The 17,949-nt window shown below is 48.0% G+C and overlaps 2 protein-coding genes across 2 annotated transcripts; both read left to right on the forward strand.

Annotated features, from left to right (window-relative positions):
- Positions 1-10,458: 10,458 nt before the first annotated feature.
- Positions 10,459-10,902, forward strand: LOC306943752 (ubiquitin-conjugating enzyme E2 variant 2-like; the record flags this gene model as incomplete). Its single annotated transcript, XM_079530282.1, has 1 exon — positions 10,459-10,902. The coding sequence occupies one exon, from the start codon at positions 10,459-10,461 to the stop codon at positions 10,900-10,902; it is 444 nt and encodes a 147-aa protein (XP_079386408.1).
- A 4,430-nt stretch (positions 10,903-15,332) lies between these two features.
- Positions 15,333-16,265, forward strand: LOC306943753 (protein-S-isoprenylcysteine O-methyltransferase-like; the record flags this gene model as incomplete). The annotated part of the gene is made up of 1 exon (XM_079530283.1): positions 15,333-16,265. One exon carries the CDS (start codon positions 15,333-15,335, stop codon positions 16,263-16,265), a length of 933 nt encoding a protein of 310 aa, XP_079386409.1.
- Between the last annotated feature and the right edge of the window lie 1,684 nt (positions 16,266-17,949).

The following is a 17,949-nucleotide window of genomic DNA, read 5'->3' on the forward strand; positions in this document are numbered from 1 at the left end:
AGAAGCACATCATGAGTGGAACACGCCGGGGCAGAGGTCCTCAAAGTCTAAAATTAATTTAATTAGCATAAAAGCTAAATTATATATGAACAGGCCTTTCCATATCCCGTTTACGTAACTCATTACGGCTGATTATTCATTCCTCTGTCAGAGGGGATGGAAGCACATATTATCAACTTTTTATGAGCTATATCTATACATGGATCTGTGTGAATTTCAAAAGTGAATTTCAAAAGTCGATTAAAATCTAATTGGCCACAGAAGCCCATATTTAAAAAGACAGAAAGGAAGAGAAATAACAAAAGAGACAAAGACCTTGAAGTGAAGTTGAAGAGTGGTACAGATTGATACACGTGTCGGACAGCTGACTGACAAACGGAGAATCCAGCGGTGGACAGATTATTCGACCACAGTACTGAAAAAAGGACGATTATTTTCTGTAAATGAATGCCCTGCTACAGCCTGACAGCGGCCGTGGCTCAGGAGGTAGAGCAGGTCGTCCAATGATCCCTGGGTCGGTGCCGGTTCGAATCCCGGCTCCCCCTCCTGTCCACATGTCGAAGTGTCCTTGGGCAAGACACTGAACCCTACACTGCCTCCAATGAGTCGGTCAGTGTGAGCTCGCCATCGTCGGTGTGTGAATGTGGGAAGGTGAGGACGCTGGCGGCGACTGTTCGCCGCTTCACCTCCCAATGTATGAATGAATTAACCATTGTAAAGTGCTTTGAGCACTTGGAAAAGCACTATAAAAATGCAATTCTTTATAATTATTAAGTAGCGAAATCTACAAGCTCGAAAAGTGGCGCGAAGACAACCGACAGAGAAGACGATACCTATACTCATCTACGTTAGTTAGGGTTGCTCTGTAAAACTTGTAATTGAGGTACTGTTCCCCTGGATAGGACGCTATAGTATGAAATAAATATGTACGTATACATCCCCTGGACATGACCCTATAGCATGTCACAGCTATAGGGACTTACCCCCCAAATCCAACCCTTGATGCCTTGAGTACCAAGCAAGAATGGGAGGCATTGGGTGCCCATGGGAGTACCAAGCAAAAGACGAAAACAACACTGGTATTGAATCCCCAACCTCCCTCAGAGCCTCAGAGACTGGACACTCCTAAGGACAAGGCCTCATAGACTGGACAAACCTAACCACAAGGCCTCAGAGACTGGACACTCCTAACCACAAGGCCTCAGAGACTGGACACTCCTAAAGACAAGGCTTTAGAGACTGGACAAACCTAACCACAAGGCCTCAGAGACTGGACACTCCTAACCACAAGGCCTCAGAGACTGGACACTCCTAACCACAAGGCCTCAGAGACTGGACACTCCTAACCACAAGGCCTCAGAGACTGGACACTCCTAACGACAAGGCCTCAGAGACTGGACACTCCTAACCACAAGGCCTCAGAGACTGGCCACTCCTAAGGACAAGGCCTCAGAGACTGGACACTCCTAACGACAAGGTCTCAGAGACTGGACACTCCTAAGCACAAGGCCTCAGAGACTGGACACTCCTATAACCACAAGGCCTCAGACACTGGACACTCCTAACGACAAGGTCTCAGAGACTGGACACTCCTAACCACAAGGCCTTAGAGACTGGACACTCCTAACCACAAGGCCTCAGAGACTGGACACTCCTAACCATAAGGCCTCAGAGACTGGACAATCCTATGTGACTAAATTTGACTGAGGGACTGCCATTGGATTTTTTTGAATTTTCGTTTTTTCATGTCATGTGAAAGCAGGGAATCATAGCTTCAAATTGACATATTGGTTGTTCAGTTTGACCCACCAGTTTTGGAGAAATGGCTTATAGAGTAATGTTTTGCAGAAAACAGCAAGTTGAGAAAACAGGCATGAAAGGTTCACTTCTGTGGTCTCTAACATTACACCTAGCTACATGTTTAAGCATTTATTTCATATTTACATGTCGATTTCAGCTCTGACACTTATTTCAGACATGCTCTAGTATGTGAAGAGTCTGCCTGTGCTATAAACTCATTTTGAAAAAAAAAAAAAAAAAAAGGTTTTTCTCCACTGGTGAAAAGCTGGAATTTGCGCGATGGCAGGCTCTCAGTCAAATGTGGTCACCTATAACCACAAGGCTTCAGAGACTGGACACTCCTAACGACAAGGCCTCAGAGACTGGACACTCCTAACGACAAGGCCACAGAGACTGGACACTCCTATAACCACAAGGCTTCAGAGACTGGACACTCCTAACCACAAGGCCTCAGAGACTGGACACTCCTAACCACAAGGCCTCAGAGACTGGACACTCCTAACCACAAGGCCTCAGAGACTGGACACTCCTAAGGACAAGGCCTCAGAGACTGGACACTCCTAACGACAAGGTCTCAGAGACTGGACACTCCTAACCACAAGGCCTCAGAGACTGGACACTCCTATAACCACAAGGCTTCAGAGACTGGACACTCCTAACGACAAGGCCTCAGACACTGGACACTCCTAACGACAAGGTCTCAGAGACTGGACACTCCTAACCACAAGGCCTCAGAGACTGGACACTCCTAACGACAAGGCCTCAGACACTGGACACTCCTAACGACAAGGCCTCAGAGACTGGACACTCCTAACCACAAGGCCTCAGAGACTGGACACTCCTATAACCACAAGGCTTCAGAGACTGGACACTCCTAACGACAAGGCCTCAGAGACTGGACACTCCTAACGACAAGGCCTCAGAGACTGGACACTCCTAACCACAAGGCCTCAGAGACTGGACACTCCTAACCACAAGGCCTCAGAGACTGGACACTCCTAACGACAAGGCCTTAGAGACTGGACACTCCTAACCACAAGGCCTCAGAGACTGGACACTCCTAACGACAAGGCCTCAGAGACTGGACACTCCTAACGACAAGGCCTCAGAGACTTGACACTCCTAACCACAAGGTCTCAGAGACTGGACACTCCTAACCACAAGGCCTCAGAGACTGGACACTCCTATAACCACAAGGCCTCAGAGACTGGACACTCCTAACCACAAGGCCTCAGAGACTGGACACTCATAACGACCAGGTCTCAGAGACTGGACACTCCTAACCACAAGGCCTCAGAGACTGGACACTCCTAACCACAAGGTCTCAGAGACTGGACACTCCTAACCACAAGGCCTCAGAGACTGGACACTCCTAACTACAAGGTCTCAGAGACTGGACACTCCTATAACCACAAGGTCTCAGAGACTGGACACTCCTAACCACAAGGCCTCAGAGACTGGACACTCCTAACCACAAGGTCTCAGAGACTGGACACTCCTAACCACAAGGTCTCAGAGACTGGACACTCCTAACCACAAGGTCTCAGAGACTGGACACTCCTAACCACAAGGCCTCAGAGACTGGACACTCCTAACCACAAGGTCTCAGAGACTGGACACTCCTAACCACAAGGCCTCAGAGACTGGACACTCATAAAGACAAGGTCTCAGAGACTGGACACTCCTAACCACAAGGCCTCAGAGACTGGACACTCCTAACCACAAGGCCTCAGAGACTGGACACTCCTATAACCACAAGGTCTCAGAGACTGGACACTCCTAACCACAAGGTCTCAGAGACTGGACACTCCTAACCACAAGGCCTCAGAGACTGGACACTCCTAACCACAAGGCCTCAGAGACTGGACACTCCTAACCACAAGGTCTCAGAGACTGGACACTCCTAACCACAAGGCCTCAGAGACTGGACACTCCTAACCACAAGGCCTCAGAGACTGGACACTCCTCGGACACTCAGGCATGAAGGAAGCATGAGTTCATGTCCGTTGCTCTCCCCAGGTTGGCGGAGGGTGTGTAGAGCCCAGGATCACATTAGATAATTGACACAGGGGTGAAAAATGGGTTACAAAATCGTGGGATAAAAATTATAAAAAGGAATCCCCGACATCCCCGCCTCAGAGACTGGACACTCCTAACCACAAGGCCACTGAGCCGGCAAATCGCTCCAATCATCCAGTGAAGTAAAACTGGCAGGCAACAGGCAGCCATGTAATAACCCCAGACACAGACACACAGACACACAGTACCAGGGCTGGGTACCACTCACTGCGGTCCCCTTGTCATTAGAGCGGACCTGTAGCTAACCCATTCAGACCTGAGGCCGCTTCTACGAATGGCTCAAAAAAAAAAAAAAAAATACAAACTGCATTTTTGAGTGGTGCAACCACTCCCTTACGGAGCTATGTGTGTGGGTGGCTGGGTGGGTGGCTGGGTGGCTGCCTGTGTCTGAGCACGAAAAAAGCATGGATGTTTTTCACCATCTGTGCGGCTGTGTGCGCAACCTAACACGCACACAAACACAAACACACGCACATCAACTGTATATGATGATTTTGGGCATGCCAGTACAGTACAGTACAGTACAGTACAGTACAGTACAGTACAGTACAGTACAGTACAGTACAGTACAGTACAGTACAGTACAGTACAGGGACCCCCACACGGTAACTGTTTCTCTTCCGTTTCGGACGTGGGGCGGCTCGCCAGAACTGGGCCGGCACCCTGGCCGTGGTCCTGTGGGTCTGGAACTTCCGGGGACCCCCACACTTCCCACGGGTGTGATTTTTCTTTCTGAAATGTATGTTGCTTCATGGTTCTCAATTTTGTTCATGTCAAGGATCATCAAAATGATGTATATTTGGCCACGGACCATCACAATATAGAGGGTATGCACATGCTTAAAGTGAATGGCACATCGAGTGGCAAATTGAGTGGCAAAGCAACATGCAAAGTGAGTTTAACATTGTTTAATGCAATCAGATATGACTTTTCTTTTTTGATGTATGGGCTTTCAAGGCCAGAAAGTAGTGTTTTGCCACTCAGTAGGCGTTCCTGCATAACTTCCGGGTTTGATGATGATGTCACGCGCATACCCTCTATTTTGTTCCAGGGACCCTCGGGAGCTTAAAAAAAGAAGAAAATCACACCCATGTGAAGTGAGGGGCGCTCTCATCATCGTACATCATTATGACGTAACATGGCGATTTGCTCAGACACTGACGTAAAATTCTCCATTCATTGTCAATGGGAATTTAATGTTTGAGGAGGAAGAACATCTGAATATAGGGGCCCCTCAAAAAAGGTGTTTGCTTTACAATATACAAAGATTGGCATACATTTTCACAAAAAAAACAGCAGATCTACAAGCTCGTTGTGCTGCACGGAGGGGCGGGCTATGGCCTTGTAGATCTGCTATTTTTTTTTGAATAGCCAAAGTATAAAATAATGGTCTTATAGCTCGAATCTAAAAAAGGACACAATGCCGTCCCGGCTGCGATGGCCTAATAGAGGGATAATGTTTGCTACAACCTCTGTCACACTTAATCCATTCTGAACGGGAACCCCTTTTGGTGTTAAGCATTATGTTATGCTTTAGCTGTTGAAAAATAGCAGATCTACAAGCTCATAGCGCGGCACCGAGTGCCGCGCTACGAGCTTGTAGGTCTGCTATTTTTGGAATATCGTGAAAATGTGGCGCAAATCTTTGAATATATATTCTTTCAGAGCAGAGAACGTTTTTAACTCAAATCTTTGCTTCTGGGGAGGAGGTCCCTGGAACAACATATTTTGAGATGGGGGTCGGAGGCCAAATACATATATTTCTAGGGGTCCTTGACGTGAAATAGGTTGAGCATCACTGATATAGAAACATGGGTTTTTCAGAAAACTGTCAGGATTTAGAAGACATTTTGTAGAATCTTTTATCAGGTCTAAATAGATTAATCCAAGGCATCCATCCAACGCTAATGCTGCCAAACGGATTCATCTGAATAACACAGCCGCTCTAATTACAAGCACCAGCGATCAGTAGGTGATCAGTGATAAGTGAACAGATCTCCAGAGATTTGAGTGATTCTCAAATCACTGTTTTTCCCCACCCAATATTCTCCCAACTTCTTTTTTTTTTTTTTTTACATCTCTTCCTGCGCCTCAGACCTCGGCGTGCGATCAAATCTTAGTGTTGCTTAAATGACAACTTTAGTTTTTTTTCAGGTTTTAGGTTATTAGACAAAGTAAATGGTAAGTATTACTTTTAATTTGCTGCTTTCTTTCATTTTAGCGATTTTACATATTGTGGGCAGGGAGGTGCAGGGGGCATTCGAACAAGGGGCTAAATATGTCTTTTTTTTTTTTTTACAAAAGTTTACGGTGATTTCTTTATTAATATTTACTATAGTACTAGACCCCAGGAAATTACATCTGGCCACAACAGATCACAGGATCTACTGAATGTGAAGGTAGAAGTACTAGGGATATGCCATACTGTGATGCTCCTCAGATCTGAACCCATTTGATTTGGCGTTGGGAACAGTGTTGATTTCGTCGACTAAAACTAAGACGAAAAATGTTCGTCGACTACCTTTTTCCACTGACGAAAACTAAATGGAAACTAAATTAAAACTAAGCTATGATGACTAAAACTAAGACTAAATATATTGACAATTTCGTAAAAAAAAAAAAAACTAGACTAAAATGTTAGGAAGGCACTAGTGGACAAGAGATCATTGTACATTTTACAGTACATTGTACAGTTCTTGAGCTTAGCCCAGATACCCTGGGTAAATATAGTAATCATTTAATTTAATTTCACAATTAGTTGCATGCTGCTCACAATGCGTCGCAGCGCGACGCGTTGTGAGCTTGTAGATCGGCTATTTTCAGCAAGTGTTAAATCAGTCATTACGACGCCATCAAGGCCCGCCAAAATACATTTTAGTCAAGTAAATCAACTGTAGATTTAGTCGACTAAAATCGTATGACATTTAGTCGATTAAAACTAGACTCACACTAAAACATTCCGGGTGACTAAAATGTGACTAAAATATAAACTATTCAAGAGACCATGACTAAAAACTAAAATCAAAATGTGCCTCCAAAAACAACACTACCAAGCGTGTTCAACCATGTATGACATGAAATTTGCTGCCAAAAACCACACTGGTTGGGAACCCGTTGGGACCTCATGCCCTCGTTGACGTTGACGCCAGGCAGGGTTCGAACCCACAACCTTCCGCATGAAAGGTATATGCTCTAACAACTACACTAAGGCAGTCCCATCACATCATGCTACATAAATATGTAAATCTTTCCCCCTGTTACAGCCTACAATTTGAGGGCAGACCGTTACAGGCCGTGACCCGCTCCCCAAATATAATCATCAAATCCAACATTATTTATATAAAGGATCCATGTCAGATCCTGTGTCTAGGTGATACATGATCTAAATGTCTCAATAGAAGAGCCCAAATACAACCACCCCGATTGTATAAGTTATATTGTATTAACATGTTAATACAATATAACTTATACCATCTTATATGGTAGAGTCATTGGCTGGCTTTCCCAAACGCATATGGTGTAAGACTTGTAGTGCCGCACTTGCTCAGATGCCCTCATAGGCCGCACACAGAAGCCTGTGAACATAGACATTTCGTGCATAGATGTGCCACGTAATGGTAGGCCTCAGGCCTGAGGCCTGGTATGGTAGACCTCAGGCCTGGTATGGTAGGCCTCAGGCCTGGTATGGTAGGCCTCAGGCCTGGTATGGTAGGCCTCAAGCCTCAGGTCTACCATTCTGAAATTTAATTTAATAATATTTGGACTGCTGGACAGCTGACAGTAGGCTCTCTTTACTCTTAGAGGCCTGAGGCCTGAGGTCTACCATACCAGGCCTGAGGCCTACCATTGCGTGGCACATCTATGCACGAAATGTCTATGTTCACAGGCTTCTGTGTGCGGCCTATGAGGGCATCTGAGCAAGTGCGGCACTACAAGTCTTACACCATATGCGTTTGGGGAAACCCAGCCAATACCAATCTTTGTATGCCCTCGCGGGTTTGTGTATACAGTCGGGAAGATGAAACAAATATTTAGACTAGGGATGATGCAAATCGTGAGAAGAGACAAAGTGAGATGGAAATTAAATGGAGATGTCATCTCTGGGCGTGAGCATCTGTTCCTAATTGTATTATGTTGACGAACCTATAACGCCACAACCCGACAGAACAGTCGAGCCCCATCCGCAGTCATTAATTTAACATGACTCAAGCAGCTGGGCATGAATCTATAGCTCTTCTTGCTGAAGTGAGAACGGCAGATGGTTTATTGGTAGAAAGCTGTGAATCCAATGATCCCGCAGACATTGTCATGCCACTGCTGCTGCATATACTCCGGACCGTGGTGGAGAATGCACTCACATTTTCTTTTCACTTAACACAGTGATTGCTGACCTAATTCTAATTAACTGCATGGCCCTCGCTGCTACATGATAGCATTGGACGAACAAACTTTTCCTAAGCCGACAGTAAAATGTTCTCTTATAGCGAGAATCACACAGCATACCTCAAAAGAAAGCGTAACTTGTCCACTCTAATGTTTTTTTTTTAAATGTGATTTTACCATCTTCCATTCTGGAGATATGCACCTTTATGTAACACCTGCTTTTGTAGTAACGTACTCTTCTTGAACAGAAAGCCTAATTAGAAGCGGTTTTATGTCAGACGCTGTGTATCGTTCCAACTCGGATAGCTGTGTTCGCCTGCTGTTTTTCCCTCCGAGGTGGAACGACTGTTCTGAGGCGGTTAGTATTACTGTCAAGCCTTCCCAACTCTCGTAACAACACAACACATTTGCAATGTTCTATCTGACCTGCGTTGATCATCATGATAAAGAAATAACCGCTCGCCGAGGGACGATACAATCCGTGAGTTTTTTAGTTTGAATATGAAGAAAAATGGAGACAGAAATCTGACGGACAGACACTGCAGTCAAACTCGGGTCAGATTACACACACAACCCCTCCGTTGAAACAGAGTAGAGAGCCCTCCCCTCCCTGAAACAAAGAGAGAAACAAGAAGAGGTGCACCCCGGGTGCACCCTGTTGCACCGACATGATCGGCTTGGTATGAAGCCATTATTTTGCCCGGAGTTGCATGCGAGTCTCCGAGCAGCCATTACGTGACAATACGGGGGTTGCCTGCCATCCTGTTTTCAGGAAGGGAGGGGGAGAGGATTTTTTTTCTTTTTTTTTTGGGATCACGCGATCGGAGTGTTGTGCTATCATCCAATGCTAGTTGGTAAAGTGCCCGGGTGTGTAGAAAGACGATTGAAAATAATCAATAAAAACATGTGGTAAACGTAGAAATCCCTTTCCCGCATCGGACCGTTGGGATTTGAACCACGTAGAAATCCTTCTCCCGCAATTGGTGTGTTAAGTATATCAATACTGCAATGTAGAAACCCTCTGCTATGGCTTAGTGGTCCAGGCACCTTGGCTGGTGACCCAGCATGGCAGTGTGTCGCAGGTTCGAGTCCCGATCCCGACAAACTTTACTGTGTGTCTTCCTCCCCATCTCTCCCTGTTTCCTGTCTACCTACACTATAGGCTACTATACATCTATCAATAAAGGTAAAAAGGCAAAAAAGATTTAAAAAAAAACAAGTCAAAGTCAGGAATTCATAATGTAAAAAGTAAAAGTATGTAGTGGAAGTAAAAGTACTGAAAATTGGAAATACTCCAATACTCCAGTAAGGTCTGTATTCCTCAAAATTGTACTTAATACTTTCAGCGCCATTGCCGACGATTAAAGTCAATTGACGCCTAATTTTGATACTGACACTTAACGCCATTGCCGACGGCCTTCGGCAATTGCACTTTTATGGCGCGTTCGATTGCTCTAGCCATAATGCTACTCACGTTAGCCGGTTAGCTAGCTGTGTTAGCACAGCACTGGATCGCCCATCTTAGATCGTCGTCGCCATAATAATCCATTCTATCCATTTATTTCAATCGCCTGTATCTCCTATTCCTTGTGCCAGATGGCATTTTGGTCAAAACAGCGTTTCTTTGACGGCACAGATATGACGATCTGGAGCTCTGCAGAGCTCCGGTCTGGCTTCACATGGTAAACAAGGCCTGTCCGCTCCGTGTAGTTTCCTAGGTTATGACTACTGCTCATGGACCGGAAATGGCGGCTTTTCAAAATAAGAGCACAAATAAAAAAAATGCTGGCGTGAATTAGATCCTAATTTTTCAATAAATGATAGCGGCCTAAGTGTTAAGTACATTACATTAGTAAATGTACATAGTTACTTTACACTGTTGTGGAAGGAGACATAACTCCCCCCCCCCCCCATGACCTGTTGTGAGCTTGTAAATCGGCAAACTTTCCTCCAAATAATACATGTAGTATTGAGGTCATAGGCAGTGACATCATACATGTAGGCTAGTATCGAGGTCATAGGCTCTTCGACTATAACAGCGCCCCCCAGGATCCAAAACCTCCGACAGTCGCTCGATCGGGGAGACGAAAGCCATGTGCAATAATAACAACACTTCACAGCGTACATTAGTGTCAGGCGCCCCTGGATCTCCCTGAAGAAAGAATAATACAAAGAAGAAGAACGACAGCGAACAAGATGGCGGCCTCCTCCGGATCGACGGTGACCGTCCCGCGCAACTTCCGCCTGCTGGAGGAGCTGGAGGACGGGCAGAAGGGCGTGGGCGACGGCACGGTGAGCTGGGGCCTGGAGGACGACGACGACATGACGCTGACCCGCTGGACTGGCATGATCATCGGCCCGCCGCGCACCGCCTTCGAGAACCGCATCTACAGCCTGCGGATGGAGTGCGGGCCGCAGTACCCGCAGACGGCGCCCACCGTGCGCTTCGTCACCAAGATCAACATGAGCGCCGTCAACAAGGCCAACGGCGCCGTGGACTCGCTCAGCGTGCCGATGCTGAGCCGCTGGCAGACGTCGTCCAGCATCAAGGTCCTCCTTCAGGAGCTGCGGCGGCTGATGACCACCAAGGACAACGTGAAGCTCACGCAGCCGCACGAAGGACAGACCTTCAACTATTAAACGTAATCGCGGCGTTTTGTCTGTTGATGTTCCTCTAGCCATAGATATTTAAAAAAATAGATGCCTCATTGGCTGCTGCAGTTCGTTGGAGCCATGTGTGTTGACAGGAGGGAGGAATAATTTACACTGGTACGCCGGAAGAGTGCTGCCACTCAAGTGACTACTGGCCAATCACAGCGCATCTTTTCCGGGACTTATCAGACCCGAACTCATTGACGCACGCTCATGCTTTCCGCGGGGCTTCGCAAGGAATCTCGGGAATTTTTTGCCCTCCCTTGAGCACATATACGCTCCAGAGCCGAGAGGGGCGTCTACCTTTATATGTCTATGGGCCCAGCCAGCTGGTATAGAGGGGGCGCATGGAGCAAGCGCTGTATAATATTGGGTTCACCGTTCTGAGCACCCGCCCCTGGCCCCACTCCGGCCCTCCGCTCCCCTCCCTGGTAGAAAACAGCGGGGAGAACGCAGATGTCACCGTACTTCGAGCGACAGCGGGGAGAACGCAGATGTCACCGTACTTCGAGCGACAGCGGGGAGAACGCAGATGTCACCGTACTTCGAGCGACAGCGGGGAGAACGCAGATGTCACCGTACTTCGAGCGACAGCGGGGAGAACGCAGATATCACCGTACTTCGAGCGACAGCAGGGAGAACGCAGATGTCACCGTACTTCGAGCGACAGCGGGGAGAATGCAGATGTCACCGTACTTCGAGCGACAGCGGGGAGAACGCAGACGTCACCATATTTGGAGCGACAGCCCTCTCTCTGCACTGTGGTTCTCTCCCACTCCTAGACCAGGACGTGTGTCTCGTCCCCTCAGGCTTTCATTTTTTTGGCCGAATTCGAGCGAAAATCAAAGCCTGGCGTACCGAGGCCAACGTTCCTCTGTCTTAAAAAAATCTGTGTTCTCTTAGAAATGTCATTTTGAAATGATCAAGATGCGCACCGCACGGAATTAACGGTAATTAATATACCATGAAAAATATTGTACTTATAATAGCTCACAAAAAAAATATATCCCAGTAGTAAAGCACTGATAGTTCAGTGCAACTCCCCCCACCCATAAAACAAGAAAATAAATTCCCCTTAGCAAAGTCTATTTCAACCATAACCTTCAAGATCAACATCCATCCATCCATCCATCCATCCATCCATCTTCAACCGCTTATCCGTAGTCTTGTCACGGGGGCAACAGCTCCACCAGAGAGCTCCAGACTTCCCTAGTGACTTCCTCCTGGGGGATCCCGAGGCGTTCCAAGGCCAGTGAGTCGATGTGTTTCCTCCAACTGCGCCTTTGTCTGACCCGGGGTCTCCTCCCAGTGGGACGAGCCTCGAGGACCTCCCTAGGGAGACGCCCGAGAGGCATCCTAACCAGATGCCCCGAACCACCTATGAGCATGAGCATCGTAACGAGGACTATTAGCTCAACACCACTCCCGTGGCTTCCCGTCTTATCAAACATAGATCTTCCACATATACGGCAAGTGGCATTTACCCAAAGGATGCTTCAAATGGCCAAAGACTCTCCCCACATCTACCATCACATGCAGACATCTACCACCAAGCCACTGCTCGACTTCCAGCCTTCAAAAATGCAGCAGTAGCTCCAATAAGCCAAAGACTGGATTAGTCGCCCTCCATTCAGCATACCAGGAGGCAAGTGCTTGGTGTAAGGAGACACACACACACACACACACACACACACACACACACACACACACACACACACACACACACACACACACACACACACACACACACACACACACACACACACACACACACACACACACACACACACACACACACACACACACACACACACACACAACAGCCAGTGAACCTAGGGCCTCTCTCACACCTAAGACACTTGTGTCCTGTGTGTCATGGCCGCCTCAATCCATTTCCAATGGGAGTCACATGGTTGGAAGACACAACTGTGTTGCATTGGGGGGGGGGGGGGGGAGACAGCCATGCAACAAGGTTGTGTCTTCCAACCATGTGACTCCCATTGGAAATGCATTGAGGCGGCCATGACACACAGAACACACAGGACACAAGTGTGTCTTAGGTGTGAGTGAGGCCTAGGAGTCCTCCACAGTGAGGCCTAGGAGTCCTCCACAGTGAGGCCTAGGAGTCCTCCACAGTGAGGCCTAGGAGTCCTCCACAGTGAGGCCTAGGAGTCCTCCACAGTGAGGCCTAGGAGTCCTCCACAGTGAAACACATGTTTGGTCCTCCAATGGACTTCGTTCTGTAACTTCGGTGCCAACACAGCAAAGTCACGGCCGGCCCGTCCTTTACTGTGTTAGACCGTGGAGTCTTCAAGTACAACTGACTGTCAGAACTGAGTGATCTGGAGGACTTCTTATCGGTCTAAATAAAGTTCCATAATACAGAGAGGTGCAAGACCGTCGCAGGCTTTGAACACAAAATCAAAATCTTAAAATGTCACTCTACGCTTCACTGGGAGCCAGTGAGTGGAGAGAGACAAGGATCCGCATGGATCCACATCTTCCAGACACGGAGGTCAGCAGACTGACTGCATGTCATTCTCATCCGAACGGAATTGAAGCTCCGAGACTCCGTCACCATTTGACTTCTTCGACAAACTAGCTGCCGGCCTCTTTGATCCGATTATTTCTGAAGGGGACTAAGACGTCACACTGATGGACAACGAGCGAGCGGTCTGAAGAATAATAAAGAAAGGGCTGATAATGGTACACCACTGGTTCTCAATGTGAGGTCCGGGGACCACCGGGGGGTCCAAATGGACTCTCATGGGTGGGAGTTAAATGCACACAAGAGGATTGTCGAGTGTGGGGTCCTATAGATTAGAAATTATAAACCGAGGGTCCTTACAATTCAAAAGGTTGACTTTCAGCGGAATAGACGAATCCACAGAGCGGTGGTGCCCCCCCCCCCCCCACCCCCATTACTGAGGTGTACCATTGAATGATTAACTACACCTGGCCTACAGGACACTGCTCCGTGGATTTAGTGCCCTGTAGAGTTTCATGGCTACACCTCACTAATGGCCGCCGCGCCCAGCCAGGGCACCCCTCTGTGGATGGATGCCTATATAAACCATGGTGCAACATAACTGTTGTCTTTTTTTTACGCTCTTCACTCTCTCACAATCTCAACTATGTTTCACCCCATTGTCGTGACCGATGTGCCAGGTGCGAAATGAGGCCATTTCACACCTGGAACCATTCCACTTCTGGCACATGCCCCCCCCCCCCCCCCTTTGTCCCTGACAATGCTTGGGCAATAATACACTGACGTGTAAGAGGGTCTGTCCGTGTGTGTCCGTGTGTGTCCGTGTGTGTGTCCGTGTGTGTGTGTGTGTGTGTGCGTGTGCATGTGCGTGTGCATGCTCGTGTGTGTCTGTCTGTCTGGAGTTATGACCTCGCAAACCGCTGGACTCATCAGTGCCAAATGTCTTGTGCACACTGTCAGTACGTCGGACATTCACACTTTTTGAGTGGTGTAAACCACTCCTACAACTGGCTTTGTTAGTTTGTCTGTCTGTCTGTTCGTACCAAAAAATGAGCATGTTTGCTATAGTCACCCAGTTCACACGGGTGTGATTTCATTATGTCAGACATTACGTCAGACCACAGCTGATCAGTCTATATAAGACCTTACACCACTCAGTTCACACAGGTGTGATTTTTTTTTTTTCTTCTCACATCTCGTCAGTTGGAAACCTCATACGTCCAAAACGTATGCCGTTACACTACGTAAAAAGCATGGAATACGGATGTGTATATTACAGGAAAGTCCCGTTAAACGTTCCAACAAACTCCGGTAAACTCCCGAATTGTACACCTGTATATTACTGTATATGCTGCTAAACTTGAGGTTTACGGGCAAATCTAGTGCCCACAATTGCCCGTTGACTCCTCTTTTCATGCAGTGCTATTTATTTTCCAGGATTCAAATTCTAAAAAGTAGCAAAAGTAGGAGATTTTAAGCTCAAAATGTGTAGCTTTGAGTCGTGTTTGAAGCTTGTGGATCTGCTACGTTTTATGCTTTTGTGAGACGCTGTAGTAAAGAAACACACAAAATGTAAAAAATGTCTGTCTAATCTCGCAAACCACTGGTCCCATCACCACAAAATGTCTTGTTCAATGTCAAACGGCTAACCCCACAAATTTGTTTTCACGCGTGTTCTGTATGTTTTTGAAACGTTTTACTCACATTTTCGATGTCGATGGCAGACGGATCGAGCCGTATAAGCTTGCCCAAATATGGAGGCATTATAGATATATGTCATAGATGCCATCACAGGAACGTCAGAGGAGGTTGCTAACCTCCCGGTTAACGACAGGGTGACAAAAAGAGGAAACCGCAACCAACAAAGGCCCCTGTGACGCCTGGAGCGCGTCGATAACGTTCTAACATTTCACGGTGACCTAGAGCAACAATGGAGGGCATAGATTTCCATCACGGCGACAAGAAGAAGGAGAAGAAAAGCCGGCTGGTCCTGGAGGGCAGAGTGAGCATAAAGAGCTTCCTGTTGGGCCTCAGCGTGCTCCTGATCCCCGTCGCCGGAGCCTCGCTGGGACGTCTCGACTGGCCGCCGTCCACCGACTACGCGGCGGGAGCGATCTGCGTCCACGTGGCGGCCGTCAACGCGCTGCTGCTGCTGGCGTACGGTGGCCCCCGCTCGCCCCTCTACCAGGTGGCCGTGCGTGCCTGCTTCCTGGGCGTGGCCTTCGGCTGCGGCCTCGTCCTGGGACTCTCGCGCACCACGTGGACGCGCCTGGGCTGGTACGTGTGCTCCCTGTCCTTCTTCCACTACTCCGAGTACCTGGCCACGGCAGCCGCCAACCCGCGCAGCCTCTCCGCCGACTCCTTCCTGCTCAACCACAGCGCCGAGTACGGCCTGGCGGCGGCGCTCTCCTGGCTGGAGTTCGCCGCGTGGAGGCTGGCCGCGCCGCCCGAGCGAGGAGGCGGAGGACTGTGGCTGGGCCGGCTCAGCGCCGCCGCGGGCCTGGCGATGGCGCTGGGCGGCGACGGCGTGCGCAAGGCCGCCATGCTGACGGCGGGCTCCAACTTCAACCACGTGGTTCAGAGCGAGAGGGCGCGCGGCCACGTGCTGGTGACGCGCGGCGTCTATGCGTACGCCCGCCACCCGGCCTACGCCGGCTGGCTCCAGTGGAGCGTGGGCACGCAGCTGCTGCTGGGCAACCCTGTGTGCGCGCTGGGCTACACCGTGGCCGGCTGGCGTTACTTCCGCCGCCGCGTCGAGGAGGAGGAGCTGGCGCTCGTGCGCTTCTTCGGCGAGGAGTACGCCGAGTACAAGAGGAGGGTGCCCACGGGGCTGCCGTTCATTTCGGGGGTCCGTGTCGGCTAGGCCAGTGGTTCTCAGAGTTTTTCATGCCAAGGAGGACCCCACAAATTGACACTAATTATTCCGTGGACGGCCCATTTGAGAACACATGCCAGAGACCCCAATAAGGGAAGATTTCTACCGCTTTAGCAGTGATTCTCAAACAGTTTAACTTCAATAACCCCAGTTTGATATGCAATAGGCTCCTCCTTTTAATGGCATTTCTATCCATGGGACCGCAATTTATATTGTAAAATCAATCAATTTTACTCAGAGTGTACAAATACATTAAAGATCCACTAAAGATCCATTCAATTATATACCTATCATTTAGCTGCGGGGACCCCCTGGAACTCACTCAAGGACCCTTGGTGGTCCCCAGACCAGAGATGGATAGGCCTTGTTGACGGATTTGGAAGAGATTTTAAAGGTCTGGTTCCAAAAATTAACCAGTATTAATGTGTACAATCCATGATATTTACATTGGAATGAATGAGCCTGGCTGGAAAGTGTCCAATTGGGAGTGTCGAGAGGGCGGGGCTTTGCTAAAGGTGAATTTATTTTTATTTTTTGCCGATGGGTTCCCGGATTGGCGTGCATGGCAATGACCCCCTCGGAGACATGCAGGATAATGCAAACATGGTGGGGACTGTGCTAAGAAGGGAGTCAAAAGTCGTACGATTTGTCACACAACGTTACCGTCGTTCTCCACATTTGACCCATCTCTTGATGTGGAGTGCCAAGCAGGGAGGGCATTGTGGGTCCCATTTTTACAGTCTTTGGGATATGACCCATGCCGGGGATCGAACCCCCAACCTCCCAGTTTCAGAGCGTACACTCTAACCACAAGGCCAGTGTCTGGAGGACGGCCCAATGATGATCTGGATGTCCGCACGACTAGGCAGAATTGCTATTATCTTGCTTTGCAAGACTTGATTACATTTACCTCAGACAGCCTGCATTTGAATGTCTGTCGTCATTGTGTATAGACTACGTGTAAATATAGTAATGCAGATGATTAACAATAATGTAACTCCTGACGGCGTATAAAATGAAACCAACACAGTGAATGAATTATGTTAAAATGAAGATGCAATCCACCCACTGTGACCTGAAAGCCACTCAACCTCTTTAGTAGTGCCTGATTTGTCCTTTGTTGCATTCCGGCGTGCACCGGAGGAGGCCGAGCTACAAGCCCATAACGGCTTTCTGCAAAATGTTAAACAAGTTGTGTCGAGTTCAGCGGCATCCCACGGATGCGCCCTAGTTTGTGCCTCTATTGAAATACCTATGTTTCTATATCAGTGGTGCTCAATATTTCATGTCAAGGACCCCAACATTTATATGCAATTGGCCGCCGACCCCCATCTGAAAATATGTTGTTCCAGGAACCTCTCAGAAGCAAAGATTTTAGTTAAAAACGTTCGCTCTCAAATGTAAAAATAAAGTTTACAAATACATTGTTTTCGACGAGGGCGGCGCAAATAAGAGCTATTTTAGCTATTTTAAAGTATTGTACAGTAACAACTAAAGTCTCTTTAATGTTTATGTTGTACGATTACTACAAAACAATCTTAAATAAAGGGATTTTTAAGATCATTAAAGCTGGGCTGTTGCCTGAGTCCAATGCATTTCTGCCTACTTCCGGTCCAGGACTTGTCCCAGTTGGTTGTCCCCATGCTCAATAGAAGTCTATGTAGGAGAGGGA

This window comes from Electrona antarctica, assembly GCF_951216825.1.
Source record: "Electrona antarctica genome assembly, chromosome: 19".
In the NCBI taxonomy this organism is placed as follows: domain Eukaryota; kingdom Metazoa; phylum Chordata; class Actinopteri; order Myctophiformes; family Myctophidae; genus Electrona; species Electrona antarctica.